The 18,132-nt window shown below is 42.3% G+C and overlaps 1 protein-coding gene across 5 annotated transcripts in view; it reads right to left on the bottom strand.

Annotated features, from left to right (window-relative positions):
• Nucleotides 1-18,132, bottom strand: part of rtkna (rhotekin a) — a 65,894-nt gene that overhangs the window by 16,830 nt on the left and 30,932 nt on the right. Inside the window, exon 1 of one of the 5 annotated variants that reach the window (XM_053871200.1) lies at nt 8,785-9,107. The exons of the other annotated variants lie outside the window; for them this stretch is intronic. Within the exon in view, the coding sequence (XP_053727175.1) occupies nt 8,785-8,808 (24 nt within the window). The 5' untranslated portion in view covers nt 8,809-9,107. Of the gene's footprint in view, nt 1-8,784; nt 9,108-18,132 lie in introns of those variants that run through there. 5 annotated transcript variants of the gene reach the window in all.

Genomic DNA, 18,132 nt, shown 5'->3' with positions numbered 1-18,132 from the left:
ACAATGCTAAACGGTGACAACGAAAATGCAGTTCAACATCCATTTGTGTCTCATCTTCACAACCGCATTAGATAACAGGTGAGGATTTGTTGCTATCAAACTTGGCGGCGTCACTCATCACCGCTGACATGGGTGGACAGACGAGGCGGATGGTGGCGACGCAACAGAGAATTTGTGATAAGACCGCAACATCAGTGTGTGTCACAAGGTGTGATTGTGACTGACAGCTCTTGGTATGACAAGTCACATCACGCGTCAGTAGATACAGCGAGAGGACTGAAGCTAGCGCAGCGAGGAGGAGGAGGAGGAGGAGGAGAAGGAGGATGACAAATTGTTGGCTTCAATCTGCACTGTGAAGTCAAGCTGTGCAGCTTTTTATTTTGGTGATTTAAAACTTCAACATGTCAGGTTTCCAGGATCACTCAGGTCTTTAAAATGTTGCTTGCAGTTAGTGTCAACCAACACTTGTAAATTCTAAAATGCAGCCTACAAAATAAACAGAGGAATGTCATCCGATTTAAATGTTGGGCGGAGCAGCAACAAACAAGTGCAATATCTCAGTGAGATGGACGACTGACAGAGATGCATGGGGCCATATGTGCAGCAGGAGCTGACAAATGGCCCCTTTCTCCTTCCCCTTTAAGCTCCTTGACTCCACAGTAGGGCGTGTGCTGCCCAGTTCTTCCACTCTCACTCTTGGAACGACTTCACACTTAGCGTCGACAACAGCATTTGTGACGCTCTAATGAGTTGACTCCTGCAAGTAAGCAGACCTCAACTCCCCTGCGATTCACGGCTACAGCAGCTTGACACCGTTCCGCTGCCATACACACGCGGCGAGCTCGTCCCGCTAATCCCTGGCTTTCCTGCTCGTCTGATGCAGGATAAGAAAATCTAGGCTAATTAGTTCAGCGGCTCAAACCGACATTTAAGATGGCAAAATCTCCTCCCTGTTGTCTCTTGACTATACAGTCTACTACACCCAAAGACAAAAGCCGGGAGACTGCTCTAATACGCGTGTAGCTCATTTACCATAATGGACTGCACTCATTCCTTACAGCGCCCAAAGTACTTAGCAGTATTGACCCTTATTCCCAACATCCTTCAGCGCCACCCCCGTAATATTACCTTAAGAGCACCGCTCATTCAGAGACCACTGCGTGTATAAATATGCATAAATAATTGAATATTTTTAGAGTCTGAAAACATATGTCGGACATTATGACCATCAGGACATTTAAAGCAGACTCCCGATAACTGTGTGCAGGGGCAACCATATTTCACTATTGCAACATAGCAATGGAAGAATCCATCTATCAAATGATTTCGTTCTGAGAAAAGGACCCAGGTGATGCTCTTGGCGGCGTCATTAGTATTTTACTGGTTTCTATCCATGAACAGATCTATTCCATGTTTCAGACAGGACCGCCAAGACATCAGCAAAGTGCTGCCCGGGGGCCACTAGCAGCCCCACTTCATTTCATTACCCGATTAACTCGCCATATTATATTTTTTACTCCATTTTAGCTTTTTTCTACTTCTCATTAGTACTTTTGTGAGTATTTGTTGTCCTCCAAAATAAATCTGAAAAAAAAGAAAGAAAATAAAAATGTATTTTGAGTTTATGTACATAACTACAAGTAAATTTACATGAAATACTAAATTTCATATTATAGCACAACTGTCTCCTGTCTTGATATTGTTCGACCATTTATTTTTTACTATTTATTTTTTGCATGCTTACTGTATTTCCAGAGCAACCAGGCCGTCCAGTATCACAATTTCAATCCTCTGTATGCTCCACATACTGCAGAATTGACTATGAAGTTACTGTGACCTTGATTATTTAAGTGAAATAAATATATTTATATATATATATATATTAATAATAATATGTTTAAATACCATGTCAGTGTTCTTTCCTCGTCCCTATGTTTGCCTAGGCGGCCCCACACAACAGTCTCAGTATATATGACATCACCCCTCCAAAAATTATATGCTCTCTCCTTTTGTGGCCTGTTGTTAAAACCTGACAGAGTTGTAAAGGCACTAAAGACAAGTAAATCAAGATGAAGATGAGAAAGTTGAACTTTTGATGACATAAATGGGTGAAAAAACAAAACAAATTTAAGGCATATCTTGTTGCTGTGTGTACAGAAAGAAAATTACGGTGCGATTACAATCAGCAGCACCGACACCAGAAACCTTGGTTGGATTTAGGAAACAACTGACACGAATATTTGAGAAAAACAACACCATCAATTCTGCATGCATTGCAGGCCAAATCTAAATTCAGAATATTGAGTCACAAGACCCCCCACCATCACCCAATATTTACATCACTTTTCCTGCAGCCAAAGTTAATGATCATCCAACAGAGGTGTACAAATCAAATAACATCGTATACAGTCCTTCCTGCTGGAATCAATGCTCAGAACTTGCCGGCAGGGCGAGTATGGCCAATATTCTGCTTTTCTCCCTGAGCCCCATTTCAAGTGCCCAGCAGTGGAAGCTGCTTTTATCACCCTCCATTATTCATCACAGTTGCACCGCTGCCTTATTTAGAGAATGTAGTCATTGTGTATATATAACCACATGCGCTGCCCACACGTGAGCGTCCTTCGCGGGAAGGCAACGCTTTTGCTGTGCAGTCAGGTATTGAAGAAACACAGTCAGGACGTAGTGCTGTGGCGCTTGCATAGGTCTGTGTCCTTGAATCACGATCAACCAGTGCAAGCCCTCCAGCGATGCACTTAATTAGAATATTCATGACTCTTCTGATATCAGCAAGGAATGTGACAACCACTTTGGAAACAGTGGATTTAATCATCGATATTTCTGAATGTATTTGCTTCTGTTGAGGGAACGTGTGTAAAATGTAGCTGATAAATACAGGCCGCCTCACACCATGATAAGTGGAGGACAAGACTGCAGTTAGCATTTGTGGCTGACATGAATTGACAGCCGCAGCATGAGAGACGCTGCACTCCAAGGCCAGCCAGAGCATCATTTGTCTCACCGTCAGATTTATTGTGGACAAATTAACATCACGATAGAGGCACATGAGGTGAAGTGAGCGATATACAATAGCTGTGTGGTGTCATCCTGCTGCCATTTTTTCCTCTCACAGCCTCATCTTGTCCATTAATGTAGTGTGTGTTGGGCTTCACACACAAGTACTGAGGGTCATGCGTCAGCAACCTGGTAAGAAACTCAAAAAAACAATCTAAAAAGAAATCTCTCTTATGCCAGCAGTCAAGGTTGAAGCGGACATTTGTCAGTTTTGCTATCTTTTCTCTGCACAAGCAGGGTTTTTCGCCACATATGAATGAGAGTGGCGCATCGTCACGGCTTAAATGAGAGCTGCCAAACCAACAGTCTCTTTTTAAATATGAAATTTCATGAGATCAAAATGAAGTGGAAACATCAAAACAAATAGATCACACATAACCCATCCAGGAACTGGACATGAACATGCCAGTTCATGTCCACCTCCATTTCCAAGAAACCTCATAATGACTGAAGTCTCTTGCCTCAAGTCAAAAAAATCCAGGCAGAAACCCTGGCACAAGGATGGAAAACATTGGCCACTTCAGTGGCCTGCTAATCCACTGCTTCTCCTTACAAGACAAACCAAAATCTGGGTATCCTTAAGAACTGGTTAACCAGTTTGAACAACAAAATAATGAAATGTTGTTTAAAGAAAACCTGCTAACAAACCACCAGTCTTGCACACAGAGCTATGGACAATATAGAATTATCAATAAACCTCTGCAGGAAATTGGGCTGTGGGAGGAAACCCACAGAAGCACAGGGGAACACACAAACTACACACAGAAACAGGTCCCTGGTTCACCCCAAGAGTTGCCCTATGCTGGAATAGGCTGCAGGTCTAACCACTTATCCACCATGCTGCCTCACATGTGTTTTCACTGGTTCACACAACGCAAACGTGAAAAAACAAAAACCATACTTGATCTGGAATCAATGGACTTCTTTGGACATTCACATCAATAGAAACCTCATTAAAAATGCAAGTACACAAAGAACAAGCTGCAGTCGTGTGGTAGCACATTCGCCAGCACACACTGTGTTGGATGCCGTGTCCATTCAACCTCCATCTGCTCTCATGTAAATGAATTGCAGTCAGACAGAAGTGCACCTTGTACTGCCATGATTATCCACAACACAGAGTATAGCCAACATTTAAACAACTTCCCAAGAGCAGTCTAATGCAAACCAAGGAGCCATTATCAAATGACATGTCTCATTGAAATAGAATTGTGATTATGCGAAGAAAGCGGCGGTAAACAGCAGACCAGCATGTATATCCTGGAAATAAGCCTCATCAGTGGAAGAAAACATTTCTGACCCATTTTGTCTTGGACGGCATTCAGAACAGAGGTCAGAGAATCACAGCTATTTAGAGCTATGTTTAACCACCAAACACACGAGAAGAAAGAAAAACAACATTAAGTCTATGGCATCCATCCCAAACAAAACACGCACAGGAAATTCTGTTTTTTTTCGTAGTCCAATCCATCCATGCATATCCTGTGACAGATGCTGTGCATGAGTGCATTTCATTGTCCATGAGTTTATTACTATTATTATTGATTTCATGGCAGCATTTCATCAGCAGAATAAATTGAAGGCCAGGTGGAGGAGCCTCTATGTTCCCGAGCTAGTACGTGTGGCTCCGTTAGAAACGAGTTTGAAGGAGGAAATATGACTGAAGCTCACTCGGAGTAATGGAAGAACAAAAGATAACCGCCTCAATGATGACAGCCACTTCAGATAACCTTGACCGATAGCTGCGGGCAGGATGATATCCGTGACCGGGAGCTCGTCTGGTGATCACTCTGCTCCATCAACATCCATCCTTTCACAATCTCTCCAAGCTGAGGACATCACTCCTCTCTAATTGTCAGCCCATTTGTTTATCAGCCTGCCACTTCCACGGGCCAGTCATTCATATTGGTGCGCATTTCATCGACGGCAAGCGTCCATTCAAATACTGAGCACTTCTCCAGAACATGAGGTGAAAATTGCGTTGAACCTGCTCAGATAGAGATGACAGGTTTAAGTTAACCCTTGTTTAAGTTATCACCCATCTATCTTGTGCTTTGCTTTTTGCTTCTAATAAACATTCAATTCCTTCACAGACACCAACTTCAGCTGTCTTGAAACTCCAGACATGCGAGTTCAATTGCCTTTCACAGGGTAAAGAACATTCCACACATCAGTTACAATCAGTTAAACTAAGGCTTGAAACAGCTGCCTGGTGTGTAAATACACTGTAAACCGTTTAACTAATTTTAAAATGTAAAACAAAAACAACAACTCAACTAAATCTGCCCAAATTCAGTCGCATTTAGTGACCCAAGCTAACATCATGCATTGTAGTAACCCGTTTTTCTGCTCGCAAGGGGCACGTCCTAATTTGCCTCCACTGTTTTCAATGGTGACTTAGCTAAATATCATTACAAAAAAATTGCCTACTGCCATGTTGTTTGCTGATTAAATCTTGCAAGTCTCAAGAGTATATAGTGGAACATGGATAATTTGTGCGTCAACATTTGGGATGAGAAACCAGCCACAGCCACATGTGGTGAGCCAGACAGCTGCTTTGCATTCAATGCAAAACAATCAGATGGCGAGCGTTTCAAGTGATACTAGAAATGGAGCAAGAGTAAATGTACAGCACCAGATATCCCCCATACCACACATCGGAGCTGGAGTGGACCAGAGGTGATGGAGGCCCAGATGCCACACAACATTTGAAGAACTTTAAAGGCTTCTAATTGGGTAAATAAAAGAGCTATTCTGTGAAAGAGTTGGGAGTAATTGGGTCATTTTTCAAGTTACGGAGATGACAAAGCAGCCCACATACAAAACAAGATCCATTTAACCCCTCTTCAGGGCTCATTGCTATAAAACATGCGCAGTTGCAGCTCAGTGTGTTTCCATGTGCTGAGGAAGAGCTATCTATCTCAGCCCCGGCAGCGTCCTCCAGGGAGAGAGCTTCAGGCAGTATCAGCAGAATGACCTCTACTGCAGCCACAGCGCAGCAGGGCTGAGGAGGAAACGCTCGCACATGTAACTGCAGAGGTGGAGACCAACACGGGAGACACTTGAGATCGTGATGGAGAGACAGAGGATGAGAGAGACAGATAGCAGCGTGGACAGACTGCAGCTCCTCTGCAGCAAAGTGGTTATTGATTGTAAGACATGGGCTCCACACAGCAAGGGATGCGGACTCTTCTGGAATAATTACTTCAAATGATTAAAATCTCAATTATAAATGCTCTCTGCGGCACATTTGCTCGCAGCATGAATGTAACAGCGGAGAAAATGGATGCTGGACGGCACCACATAAGAGATGGCGTGACCTTTTCACATTGAATGGTCTGAGCTGTAACAGAAGCCGCTAACACACATGTGAAAAGATGCACACACTGACGCAGGGGACGCAGCGTTCCGGGAAAATGAAAGATCACATGTCTTCATCTCTCACTCTGTGACTGATGCACATGTGACCTTTTTAGCAGGGGCATAAACATTTAACAGACTAGTCAAGGAAGTAGGACGCAGCCTGTCATTAACAGCCAGAGGTGCAGCCAGATGTTTGGTGCTTTTGTGCAGAGATAGAGTTACAGTGAAGATAGAAAGTTGATTATAGGAGTTTAGCAGTCTGATGCTGTAAACCAAAACGACTGCCTGACACTGATATTCACCGCTGCTGCCACTTCATCTGAGATTTTGAACAACAAACCCTTGGGAGGAAAAAGAAAATCTGTCATTTTAAGAGCAACAAGAGTCTGAAAAAACGTTCTCGATATGATCCTAAAAGGAAGGAAAAGTAGATTCCAAATATATTTCAGCTCTCCTCATTGTCAAAGTGATTCGTGCCGAGACTGCCAAACTGAGGTCTGAGGTTTATTTTCGTACACAAGCTGGGTTTGAATGAGAAAGAGCTACTGCCCTAAAACCATTTAGCCGAGGAAAGTTGCAGCTGATCCGCTGCGGTTAGCTTTTGAAGTGGGAGGCCACATCAGTTTTGGGAGGCATTATCTACAAACACTAACAATGAGTCCACAGGATTAACTCCAATCTAGCTGTCAATTTAAAGTATCACTTTCACCCTTCCTAGCCAAAATACAGCACAGTACAATCCTGGAGACACAATACTATACTGTTACAACACCAACCACTTACCGAAATAATCTTATTTATCACATAACTAAATGTTTCATTTATATGTTGATGCTTGTTTCGGGAACTGCAACATAATGTGAACGTTTATATCTGCGTTTTTCAAACAGTGTGCCGCGGCACACTAGTGTGCCGTGAAAGTCAGGTTTGCTTGTGGGAGATGATCCAGTTTCACCCAATTTGTTCGGAGATGGAGGTGGTAGATATGATGACATTACATAATGAACAATTAGAACCTGTTGACAAGCTAGATTCTTTCTATACACTACAGATCTATGCTGACGCTACTTGTCCGTCACTCGCAACGCACTGTGTTGTGTGCAATGCTCCTCTTCCCACACACTCGCAGTTGTTTTTAAACCTGATGCGCCTCTAACTTGACCACACACCTTCACGACAGAATGATGGAGTGTTCCTTGGCGCACCAGCGACGCCGCGACTGAAGCTAACAGAGCTAACGGCTAATGCAATGTCTTTCCACAAAACTCGTAGACTGTCACAGTTTGCTTTATGGTTCAAAAATTGCCTAAAAACAAATGCAGAACCAAATAAATGCAGTTGAAAATGTGAAGAGAGAAATAATCATTGTTGTTATGAAGCAAGCTGGGGCAAAGAATGTCAAAGATGTGTCTGGAAATTACCCAAACTAGAATATAATCATGCAAAAGACATTGTGATAAAAATTGAAAAGAGTTGTTTCAAATAAATAAAAAAATCATGATGGATTTTGCCATTTTACCCACCGCTTTTTGGAAACACTTTTAAACAAATACATTTTTCTGCAATTTGTCTCTGTAAATAACATTCCAAAATCGCAGTATGAGATGCTACGATTTTTCACAAATTTCTGACAAAGCACAATTGCGCTTTGTACCGTTGTACCATTGGTGGTGTGCCGTGGCTTGAACAAGGTTGAAAAACACCGGTTTACATGATGTTAACTTCTGTAAACAAACTATAAAAAAGGGCGGGGGGATTCACCCCAAAGACAAATCACATTGAAGCTAAATGGGTCTTACACCACAACCAACATGGAAAACCGAAGAAGCAGGTCACATTCACACATTTTCAGAATCCATGCACCATAAATACTTCCATCTACAGAGGAATAGACTTTAAGTGAACATGAAATGAGTTGAATACTATAGTTATATCTGTTTAATGTACCAATAAAAGTTGCTGGAGTTGGGATATTCACGAGTTATTACTTGTAAATGAATAAACAACAAAACACAAATAAAAAAATCAACACCTGTCTTCTACGTGTATTCTGATGCAACAAAACGGCAAAATGTGATTATCTGATCAGTAAATCGCCGAAAATGAAGAATTTAGCGCTACAAAACCATCGAACTTATTGTGACTAGCAACAGAACCTGAGCCATCGAAACCCGAAATAGAAGGTGGGAGCCGATGTTGCATGTCTGTGAAGGCTCTCCGTGGAGCGTCATAAGAATCCGACGTGAGCCGACAGTGACGACTAAATCCAGAGGATGACGTCCATAGCGCACACATCCCTCCACAGCAGCGCTGTGCTACCGGGGATAACGTTTAAATACAACTACTTACCCTCTGATTCTTGGAGTTATTCATCGTGATCCAAAAGCTCAAGTCACAACTCTCACAAAAAAAAGAAAAAAGAGACGAAGGCTTTTACGCAACGCAGCGCGGGGAACTCTGTTTTCTAGCGAATATATATATCCACGTTTCGACCTCAGAAGTTGTCAGGGGTCTCCGGTGGGAGCGCAGGTGAGGTGGCGGTCAAGCGCTCGGATCCCTCTCAGGCTCGCGGCTTCGATCATCTTTGAGGTCCGAGTGGATCCAGTCTGGACAGAGGACTCCGCCACAGCAGCACAAGAGAGGATCAAGACTGACCGACCAACCGAGAGGCGCTTCCGAGGAGGCGTATGAGGGTGCGCGCGTGCGTGCGTGTTTGTGACTGAGAGAAGGCTCGGGAGCAAAGGAGACAACTGTCCGTTTAAGACACGCGGTGTATTAACCCTTTAAGGACCCGTTTGTGACCAAAAACATCACATGGATCATCACATCCCTGCAGAGATACAAAATAATTTAAATTCACACAATATCATGATATAAGAAGTGCCTCTCTATCTATCTATGTATCTTATAGAGATTGCAATATTAAAATAAATTCGATATAAAAGTGATTGACTACCTTTTTAAAGGGGCACGCATGAAAGCCATATGCTGGAACACAAATGTCTGCGTTTTCATTCCCACCACCACCTGTTTATTTTAACAAAGTTACTAAGGCAACAGTCTAAAAATGACAGTTTTTACAAGGCGATTTGAGTTTCTGATTTACGTCAGTTGCCATTCATGAGCTCCAACACCCACGGTGGAAAAAAGGAGCTGTTTTTTTTTTTGAACTCGTGACTCAACACTGTTCAAATGGCTCAGTAGTGCAGAACAGGCAAACATCATATTTTCCCACATATATATACACACACACATACGACTGTGACTCAAATAAACCGTTAAGTCATGTTTCATTAATGAAAACACAAAGGCTGTCATTGAGAAGAACTTTTCTTTCCTTTCAACCAAATGATTTATGTTTCTAATGACTACATTTTGCATTTTTTTTTTTCAATTTACAGCAGCTGTCGTGATATTTTCCTTGAAAAATCGCATATCTAATGTGTCACTGACCTCCAGTTGATCTGGCCAGCTAATTCAGGTTGCCTCACTTAATCACTGGCCAGCATCCCGGGCCACACTGTTTGCAAACATCTCTCATCTTCAACTTGCTGCCATTTATGCATCATCGACAGCAGAGTGATGTGTTTCTCTCTTGCATCAGCCTGCATTCTTGTTCATCAGACTTTGGACTCCCACCTTTCTATCCTGGTTCTGTGCCGTTCCCAGTGACCTCCTGCTTTGTTTTCATTGTCCCATGGATATTTTTAAAATTAAACTTCCACTACTAAGTCTAGGATGAACTTGATAATCACAACAGTGAGCAACATATTAAAGTTGCTCAGAAATCAGACATTTGTGTTTCGTGCAGCTTGAGGAAAGTGATTTGCAAAACGACCATCTGCAGTATTTTTATAGCTCGAACAAAAAACAAAGGACAGTAAACCAATTAAAATAGGAGGCAACATCTCCTCTCCGCTTCCTTGTCTCCCACTACTGCCGGCCGGTGCGCTGGCAAGTCGCTGTGCATTGAAGCGCCTCGCCCTGTCAGCCAGTGATGTATGAGAGAGATTTGTGAGCAGGTGGAAGTGGGAAACGCGTTCAGAGTGAATCAGCACGACGACAGTTGAGCTTTAAGGAATGCGGAAAAAAAAAAATCTAAATGAGGATGAGACTGCAGAATCAACAGGATGGATGCGGTGGATAATAATAGCAGTTGTAGCTGCTGTTCTTCAGATCAACGACTTGTTGGCGTGGGTGAGGATGCGGCGGAGTTGTGGCTGATGACATGTGGGTGGTTGAGGACGGAGGGAGGTTGTTCTGTGGGCAGCCACGGCTAATAGCAACAAAGTGCGTAAGAGCAGTCTCACATCTGTGCAGCACGCTGTCTTCACCTCGAGCTGATAAAGATGGAAAGGCTTCACTCAGGCACAGCAGCGGGCCAAAATCTTGAAATATTAAAGCCATTACACCTTTAAAAAAACTGCTCAGCGAAAATCCTTTTTTTGTGTAAGTCAATCAGTGCAGCCAAAACAAGATAGACCTTTGATAACTCGCGACTTAGAGCTGTAAATATCCTCCAGTTAATCAGATTAAAGTTTCATCGCCAAGTAGTCGTGCTACCTTGTGAACCAGCGAAGTGCTGTAACAGACTCATTCACACACACAGTTCACTCAGAGGGTTTTAGAGAGAAGGGTGGTAAAATGGGGTGAAACAAACCCGTCGGATTATCAAAGCAAGGTACACTGAAGACAAAATGATATGGTGTTGAATTTTAAGTAGTAATTATTTACATGGCAGGCAAATACTCAGCAGTTTCCTTTTGATATAAAGAGGGGTCACAGGGGCAGCAGGCGAGGCAAAGAGGCCCAGATTTTTCTCATCACAGCTCTTCTGGTGCAATGAATACATGCCAGCCTTGACATTAAATCTTTCCTGGCTGCGTAGGTCAGCTGCCTCGCCTCCTCCCAGATGACTGAGTGTCACACCCTGTTACGGAAAATCCACACCCGCTGGAGAAAACACATGCCCTTGGCCTTTCAGTCTCAAAGCTTCTGGCCACAAATCTAATACTTAAACCTAAATTTAAAGATAAATGTTGAATCAGATTCTACACATTACATTTAAATATTAAACCAAAATGTAAATATTGAACTTAAATGCTAAATGTAAACCTCATGGTTAAACCAGAATTTAAATCTAAATCTAAATGTTACAACTAAATATTGCAATAAAAATTTAAAATATACATATATTAAAAAAAATAATAATACATATTTATTTAAATATAATAAAGAATAAGAAAATAATTAATTTAAAATTCATATATTGTAATTAATTTATATTTGGATGAATAGATTTGAAATGTAACATTTTGATTTAAATGTAACATTATGATCCAGTGTTTAACTTAAGATTTCATATATAGTGCAGAATTTGATTTAGTATTTAAATTAGAGTTTAAATGTCGGTGAAATAATTCCATTTAATATTGAATTGCAGTGACTAACACGTAACAAATATTTGCTAAATTGGCAGGAACCAGAAAGAGCTTTCCACCCAATTACTCCCCCTGACCGCTCGGGCCTGGTGTTATTAGATTAGATGGCCTTTATTAGTCCCACTGTTATATCGATATAATTGTAATATTGATATTGAAACCAACAGGGATATGAACTGATGCAATATCGTTTTGTCCATATAATTTTGTACTGAATGACCTGCGTTTTGTCCCGTGTTTGAAATGGCGTCATTGCAGCTCTGCAGCCTGTTAGCTTGTTAGCTTGTTAGCTTGTTAGCCTGTTAGCTTGTTAGCCTGTAGCCCGGCTGTCAGCTTTTAGCTCCATGGCTGCAGCCCAGATGACACAAGGTTCAGGAGAAAAGAACAACAACAGACGACGGATCATTCATCTGGAGATATTTTGGATTCAGAATTACAGATGAGGCACAGCAAGGCACGACAAATCTTTCTCACTGTTTGCAGCAGTGGCACAGACTCCTTGTCGAGGAGATCGTAATAATACTGGATGATGTTCCAGTTGCTCCAGCTGCCTCAAAACCTCCAGCCTCCAAACCAATCCAAAAACTCATTTAAATGTGAAGCAACAGTCCATCAAAACAGTGGCAGAACTTACACATGCTCCAAGATAAGCATGCACAGTCAGCTTCGGTTTGTTATGACAAATGACTCAGCATGACTGGCTGGAACAATGATATAATTATTCATTGTCATCACGTTGCTTCCCCCCAGGGGGAGGGAACATTCCTGCAGCCAGACGAAACCTCAGCCAGTTCCCTCCTTCCCAGTCCAGAGCACTTCCTATTGACTCACTGCTTTTCCTCAAGCACCATTTCTCTTCCTCTCTGCTGCTACCGTGCTTCCTAACAACCTTCCTTCCACCTCAGATACAAGCACATAAAGCCTCTTTATAGACACATCCCTCATCATCATGGATGACTTGGCTAGGGTCTTAAATATGGCTGAGGTATTCAATTCGACCTCAGAGGAGACAGCCCAGTAAATCCGCCTGCCAATATCAACAGTGTTGCGCTGTACCAACTTACAGGCCTGTAAATCTCTGACAGACAGTCGCATTTTTACACTTTTTTTCACGAGTCTGTTTGTGTGTCTGGGGGAAGGAATGGGGAGCTGGTGACAATGTGTGTATTTATAGGCCCAAAGGTTGCAGTTATATCATAAAAAGCCTTTAAATAGATGCTACCAATAAAGTATTTAGTGGTCAGGTGAGGTGGCTCAAGCACCTTGTCAAGATGCCTTTTGGACACCTCCCTAGTGAGGTGTTCCGGATGTGTACAATTGGCAGGAGGGAGGCCCTGGGGCCGACCCGCTGGAGATATTACACCTCACGGTTGGCGCGGGAAAGGCTCAATGTTGCCTTCATTCTCCCTGGAATGAGATTTCCGGGGAGAATGAAGTCCGAACCGCTTTGCACTACTAATTCCAAACCAATTCTCAAATAATATTACAAAGCATAAATTATAATAATCATTATCAGTGCAATACTACACTTAAAAAAAACATTTCATTACAAATATTTATAATTCTTCTCTCCAATCATTTCATGATCTTCCTTTTTCATTTGAATTAACAAGAGTACGATAAAAAACAAAAAATCAACTTCCACATCAGTGAGCAAGGCAGTCTATCAGCCCCTACTGGTTGAAAGGTGCAAGTGCAACTGAACACCCCCCTTATATATTTTCTCAGACTCGAGCTGTTTTGTGGTCACAGCTTACACGACAATCGTTCATAACATAGCCAATGAGCTTGTCTTTCCAAAATAAGAGAGACAGTTTTGGTGGATTCGCTTATTGGGAAAATTGTGTATACTTTACTGAAATAAACCAAGAAGATACAGTGGGGAATACCAAATACCAAACTTGACTTTTTTTTCGAGAAAAGTTTTCATAGTTTTAACACCAAATATCACACAGAGTTCTGTTATTTAAAGTTATACATAACTTAACTTTGAAACTATAAATGAAATTATACAACTACATACAATAATAAAAGCAGCTATTTTAGTGGAGGGACAGCTGCAACCCCCCTCCCCAACAGTGATCACATGATCAGATAACATCAACATAGTTCTAAACTCGTCCCTCCGTAACTTCACACGTTGCATAAGTACCAGCTGCCATGATGCCTTCACTGACATACTGACCATTGAACCGGAGCATCTTGGAGCAGTAGGGGTTAACTAGGTCCACGGTGGTGATGTGAATGATTATCATTTAATATCATGGTAAAACTATTTCATAAGGTAATATAACAGTGACACGGTGGCACACAGGAGGGTGTGAAGAGAGCGACAGTGATCTGCAGCGACACATCAGTAGCTGGTGTCAAGTTCATCGTGAAAAAGAGCATCTTCCCCTGATGCAGCAAGGCTTTTGAAGCAAACATGACATCACCCACTTTGTTCCACTGATCTCATCGCAGCAACACAAAGTGGCTGTTTTTGAAGAGGGGATGTTGTTTGTGGGCGGGACATTTCAGCAGAGCCTTTCAGCACCTCGTACCACAACAAGAGGCCCCTTTCAGCAGCCTTTAACCCCCCACTCCAGTTGACCCGCCTCCACTCGCTGGAATTCCCCTCCATCCAACATTTGCTGTTGACTTTATAGCGTTATCTTCACAACAGCCGTGCGTCTTCTGAAGACTAGACAAGTATTTACCCGGCGGGTCATCGAAAAAACAAAGCACCACGTTGATGCGAATGCACCATCAATTTGAGATGGAGAGAATGAAGCTTACAAGTCAGGGGAGGAGAAAAACTTGGTTGTCATAATTCACCTGACATATCTGCTATTCTTTCTCTTAAAATAGCAGATTAATCAAAAGAGTCAGGGAATTACATGAGTCCAAGAAGTGATGTCATTTGCTCAGACTCAGCCTTTTCTTGAACGAACACACAGTTATGGGCTGCTGGTTCATTCAACGAAACTGCAGCCATCCCCTTCCACATTTTTTTTGAATCATCTAGGACAACATATTCATCATTAAGCATAAATCTTCATTAATATTATCCTTTTCACAGTGACAGACTTGTCATTTTTTACCTCCCCTTTAAGATACAGACCCCCTTCAGAATGACTTTTAGGTTCTCATGTCGAATTAATATGTAAGTGCTAATTCAATATCAATTCAGTGGGGAAATTGCCATGACCTCAAAAAAAAATCTAATGACATTGAAATATACATGACGTAATTCACAATGGCTTAATTCCTGTTAAGATTAACTGTAATACATGTGAATTTCTAGAAATCAACTATAGACGTGAGGGTTTTCTCTTACAAACCAAAAATATACAGTTGCTAAGCGATAACTGGGATAAGCTCTGACCCTCGGAGACTCCAGTAGGAGTAAGGTGGGAGAGAATGAGATGACAAAATTCTCTTGCAACCACCACCGTCAACTGAATTTAAGTATTGAGTTATGAGTGCAAATGCAGTTTCTCACTTAAAAATATGTAATGTACTATGTGTCTTGCAGGGCAGGGGTTGCAACAGTGGGCGAAATGAAGGGGACACCCTGGACAGGTTGCCAGTGCACAGCAGGACACACACAGTTTTGACTGTGGGAGGAAATCAGAGTGCTCTGAGAAAAAAAGGATCCAGCACTGTGGCTGTGAGATGTGATGGGATTCTTCTTGAAGCAAAATTTTAATTTGATCACAGAACGCTGGCTCCAACAGTTCCTCAAACCAGCCAACGCAAGATCAGACACCACGCTGCGTCAACTCACTCGACCTCTGCAGTGATTCACATGGACAAGTGTACTCCTGTTACCTCACCCGACGACACAAATCTTTGGATCACAGCACAGCGTGAGATGCTCGTGGGGCTGGCACAGGAAAAAGCACTCTGGGACGGATTCCATGAGTGGAATTGTTGAGACAGCCGCTGCCGTCCCCTGAACACTCACGCTGCATGGATTTTCTGTTGACAAGGTGACTTAAAAAAACAAAACAAAAAAAGAGCGCTGAGGTAAGCCAACAAAAAAAGACGTAATGAGATGTACACAGGCATTAAACTACTACCACAATAAAGACTAGACGTATGACAAATGAAGTACAGGGATTTTACACATTGTTGTCCCACAAGCACACAGATAGATCAAAAAGCCAAAACTGCATCCATATGGAGAGACAGAAGCGACATCTACATGCTCAATTAACCACATTAGCAAATGCTCATTTACCACTAAGCGTGTTTGCACAGATCTTCAAAGACAAACATGCAATTTAACAGCCTGAACTGCCAGCTGGGTTGTGCAAAACACGGACTGATCTTTTAAATGGCACCTGCTGCAGAATGAATGGGCGACTTTACAGGATGTTTGTGAAACCTTTGTTGACACTGTAGCTCAGTCAGTTGCAGTTTGGGATGATGCAACTGTGGTCCCCATTCAGATGACACTGATTTTATAGGCAATAATGGAAGACAGATGTAGGCATCGTTGTTAGCATTTGCAACCACATTGTGATTTTTGTACCCAATACTATTGCCCTATATATTTCGACACCTTTTCCTGAAATATCATTGATAGCAATGAGCTCATTGGGACACCAGGTGGCAGTAGCACTCAGTATAGCACCAAAATTCCATCATCTGTTTGTTTTGCTATAATCAAAATTTAAAATACAACTAAAGTTAATTGATAGTTTTTTTCCGATAGTTTGCCAACATTTTTTTTTACTTTTATTTTTGCATCACCACTGTTGCTCTTGATAACGCAGCCGCACAAGAAATGGGAGAAAAGCTGCAGAGAATACCAGTCCACAGCAGGTCCTATAGAGAGTTCAACGACAATGAGAGGAAACTGGAGTGCCAGGAGGAAACCCTGATTACAGACGGACCATAGTCCAAAATGAAATGAGTTTAGCCTGCATTATTAGAAATCTGTTTCCCCTGCTGATAGGAAACCAGGTATTATTTAAGTAAATTTATATCAAAAGGCACCAAGCGACACGAGCGCGAAAAGAAGAGAAAGAACAAGGAGGCGAGCCAACAACATAAACAACTGAGCAGGATCAAGTCATCAGCTTCAGTTTCAATAACAGCACCTGTTGGTCCAGCGTCGTATTTGCTCCTGCTCATATTGCCGGCTCATGCCTGCTGTTTTTCTACGGAAACTGGCTTAGGCATCGGCATCTTGCTGGCTCCCAGTTACACAGAGTACCTATTGAGACGTGGGCTCCTCCTGTGAACCGCGGCAGGCGGAGGTGGGTGGGGGGTGCAGGGGAGTTTATATGGGCATATGTACTTGTGAAAGTTAGGGTGCTGAGATGTTATGAGCAGCCAGATGGTCTGGAGACAGGAGACCTGAGGTCAGCACAGTGAGAGGAAGGCTGAGGTGCTAAATCTGCTGGAGGATTCGTAGGAACTAATGGGTGTGTGAGCAACACAATGTCTGTTCTGTCTCACACACCTGAAATAACCAGCGATGCTGTCTACCTGCACCAATGATACTCACGCCACAAAGACATAAATATGTGAACTCTCATATTTATATTCTAAAGTGAAGGCCACACAATAGAACTATTCAAGAATGACTAAAACTCAAGTCAAAGTCAGAGCCATCCACGGTGATAACAGAGTTGGTAAGCCACACAACTCATGGTGCAGTCAGCATGTGGGGTAACAGAAGAAGAAGACTTTCCAGGAACACACTTTATTAAACAACTGCTCCATAGTGAGTGTTTAATGAGCTGGCTTCATTCATGTCGGTGGAGAGGAACTACACTCAAAAGAAGTGGGATCCAAATTTAAAAGAGAGTGAAACTAAGAGCTTTTAGTGGCTGCAATTAAATCCCAGCCTCGTCACGCTCGTAATTTAATCAAAGCTCCGCGGTTGGTTCTGTGCTCCACGGAGTTAGCTGATTGAATTCAGCAAATATTTACTCACAAAGACACACAGCAACAGACTGAGTTGTGTACCTCAGAGTGTGGAGGAATTTGTTTTGGCTCAGGCGGCACTGCATCAAGTGCTGTTAGCTTTAGCTCACCAGCCGCCGAAGCCAGCATGTCTGGATTAATTCACAACGGCAAAACAACCTTGCAGCTGAACACACAATGCGCGCACAGCTGATAAAGCGCGTGTGTTGCAACGCTGATAAAGACGGACAGGAAGTAGAACAATGTTTAGGGATTTCTCAGAACGTTAATCGTGTGAAATCTAAGAACATAATTCTGAGCAGAACTTCTGGAAAATAGCTGTAATCCGGGATGT

Source organism: Synchiropus splendidus, chromosome 7 (genome assembly GCF_027744825.2).
Source record: "Synchiropus splendidus isolate RoL2022-P1 chromosome 7, RoL_Sspl_1.0, whole genome shotgun sequence".
Taxonomy (NCBI): Eukaryota; Metazoa; Chordata; class Actinopteri; order Syngnathiformes; family Callionymidae; genus Synchiropus; species Synchiropus splendidus.
The sequence above is the reverse complement of the archived record's forward strand: the minus strand, read 5'-3'. Positions and strand labels throughout refer to the sequence as shown.